The sequence below is a fragment of the Cebus imitator genome, unplaced genomic scaffold, assembly GCF_001604975.1.
Source record: "Cebus imitator isolate Cc_AM_T3 unplaced genomic scaffold, Cebus_imitator-1.0 Scaffold115, whole genome shotgun sequence".
NCBI lineage: Eukaryota > Metazoa > Chordata > Mammalia > Primates > Cebidae > Cebus > Cebus imitator.
In genome coordinates, this window is record NW_016107430.1 from 4,902,292 (window position 1) to 4,905,259 (window position 2,968).

Here is a 2,968-nt window from a genome sequence, read left to right on the forward strand (position 1 = left end):
AGAGGCCGGGCACAGTGGCTCATGCTTCTAATCCCAGCACTTTGGGAGACTGAGGCGGGTGGATCGCCTGAGGTCAGGAGTTTGAGACCAGCCTGACCAACATGGCAAAACCCTATCTCTACTAAAAATACAAAAATTAGCCGGGTATGGTGGTGGGCGCCCGTAATCCCAGCTACTTGGGAGGCTGAGGCAGGGGAATCTCTTGAATCTGGTGGGCAGAGGCTGCAGTGAGCCAAGATTGTGTCAGTACACTCCATCCTGGGCAACCGAACAAGACTGTGTCTAAAAAAAAAAAAAAAAAAAAAAATTCAACATGTGTTTTGGAAAGAACATTCAAACCATAGCAGTACTTACCTTCAAAGGGCCAACCATGGTGCCTGGACTATATTATATTCTTGATAATGCTAAGCTCTCATATTAGTAATAATATTAATTCTGTCTCCATGGATCAAACATGGAAATCAGTTTCCCTACTTCCTAGTCCCATCTCAGAGGTGTCCCATCATCAGTTACTACAGCTCAGCGAGTTCCACCCACAGAGTCCTAATAAGCTCTGTCATTCCGATTGGCCAGTCTGCAGTCTAAATGGAAAGGAAGCAGAGATGGAAAGAGGCAGCAAAGAAAAGTGAGATGTGACAGTCTAACAGTGAAGGCAGACAGACCACACAGACGAGGTTTAGAATACTAAAAACAGAGCAATCTGGGTAGCGTTAGTGCATGGACAAGCAGTCTGACCCCTCTGGGGAGATCCTGCTTTACGTCACATGGTATCCGCTGACCACGTGTTAAGTCTCAAATCATGAGAGCCTTGAATCATTCAGAAAAAGGTGAATCTTTTCAACACAATCAGTTTAAGAATAAACTGTGCGAAAAAAAGGTATACAGTGAGAGATATTACCATTACAAACAGGAAACCGGTTCAACTAAAAGTTACAGCGGCCTGACTTAGTGCTCAGCTGCCTCCCTCCTTGAGCATGCTGGATAAATGGAATTTCACCAAAACAACATATTGAAGTCTTTTTGCCTCTCAGCAAGGTGTTATTTAGGTAGAAGGAAAGCAATGAAAATGAGGAAAGGAAAGCAGGTGGGTGGGGACTTGGGGTTTGTCCTTCCACTAAAAAAAAAATCTACTTGGTGCTTGGCTAGTGCCACCCCCGAGGCTCAGTCAGCCTGGCTCTTCTTGGTGGCACGGGGGGCATCGCGGCCCCTGTCCAGCAGCAGGTCCTCCAGCCGCTTGCAGTGCTCCCGGAGCTGTTTCTCGCGCGGCAGCAGGAAGGTGAGGACCTTGTTACGTACAATGCCACGGTCCTCCTCCTCCCGGAGCCGCTGCTTCACGCGAGCTGCCTGCTCCTCCTGCTGCACCAGGGCTCCATTCATCTCGCAGAAGGCGTCTTCAAGGTAATGGATGGACTTCAATGCCTCTTTCTTAAAGTCCTCCAGCTCACGTTGCACCCCGGTCACCTTCTGCTGCAGGATCTCCAAGTCGGCTGGTGGTGGGAGGCAGGTGGACCATGACTGGGACAGGGAAAAGTCTCCAGACTGAAGGCCACTCTCTACCATTTTCTTCCCCTGTAGGGTATTCACCGTCATGAGAATGGACCCAGCCTGATAGAGGGGTTCCATTGTCTCTCTACTATGTTGGACAAAGAGAGGGAGCCTAGAGGCCAACCAGGTCAATAAATAGTTTTGGCTAGAGAAACGATCATTAGGAGCAGAGAAACCCTAGAATTGTGACATCAAGGCCCCTTCAGCCAACCAGAAAGAAAGCCACAATCCATTCATTTGCATGTTGTAGCCTCCCGGGTTGGTAACCTAGAGCTTTGTCTGTTTATCTGAACAAGTTGATAAACTGATCAAGTTATCTGAGTCCTTCTGAGATGTGGATTCCTAACTCATCACCCTTCTAGAACCAGAACTCAGGTTCTTCTTTAACCTAAGGGACAAACCAAGTTCCAGAGCAGGGAAGTAAACTGGCAAGAGCAAGGCAGGCCAGGCCAGGCTCACGGCTGCCGGGACTGGGTGGTCTCCCACACTGGCAAGGGACCTGCATGGTCTTGGACTGGCCTCTGGGCTTTAGTACCTCGCTAGTAAAACAAAGACATCGTAAGAGATGGTACCTAATCCCACTTGGAGCTCTAAAATGCTAAAAAAGTAACCTCTTATTCCAAATCCAGACTCTTACAATGATGCCAGAATTCTAGATAATCTTAGAAATTGCGATAAATGTACTTAGATGTTGATATATGGTCCACAGCAATGACCGATTCCATAGGTGCAGGGTAAAAATGGGCTAGTCATATTTATTCAATAAATACTTACTGAGTTCTCATTACACACTGGGATCAGGGAACAAGTGTGAGCAAAAGTGCATGGTCCCCCAGCATCCCTGAATGTTGACAACTATGAGAAAAAACACATAGAAGAGTAAATCTTGTACTTTTTACCTGATAATGAGAACAAAGAAAAATGCTCCTAGCTGATCTACATTTGGTGGAGTCGGGAGCAAACCTTCATCTTGCACATCTCAATCTCTTGCCCAGACCCCTCTCCTGGGCTCCAAATCTAAATGTCTTCCCAACAATGGGCCTCCAATTCAAGCCATCCAAACCTGAATCAGTGATCTCTTCACCCAAATCAGTATCTGTTCCAGTGCTGCTGTCGGATTAATGATAGCAACCCAGAAGGACACCCACACCAGAGCCCACATAAGACACCTGGTGCTGTGATGCTAATGTTTGTCCCCTCCCAAACTCTTGTTGCAATTTAATTGCCATTGTAACAGGATTACGAGGCAGGACCTTTAAGAGATGATTAGGCTGCCCTTTAAGAGATGAATGGGCCGGGCGCGGTGGCTCATGCCTGTAATCCCAGCACTTTGGGAGGCCGAGGCGGGTGGATCACAAGGTCAAGAGATCAAGACCATCCTGGTCAACATGGTGAAACCCCGTCTCTACTAAAACTACAAAAA

General features: G+C 47.3%; 1 protein-coding gene across 1 annotated transcript; it reads right to left on the bottom strand.

The window, feature by feature from the left end:
* Positions 1-834: 834 nt before the first annotated feature.
* On the bottom strand, positions 835-1,676 carry CCDC182 (coiled-coil domain containing 182). Its single transcript, XM_017538842.2, has one exon. The coding sequence runs from the start codon at positions 1,621-1,623 to the stop codon at positions 1,162-1,164; it is 462 nt and encodes a 153-aa protein (XP_017394331.1). The 5' UTR covers positions 1,624-1,676; the 3' UTR covers positions 835-1,161.
* Positions 1,677-2,968: the final 1,292 nt, after the last annotated feature.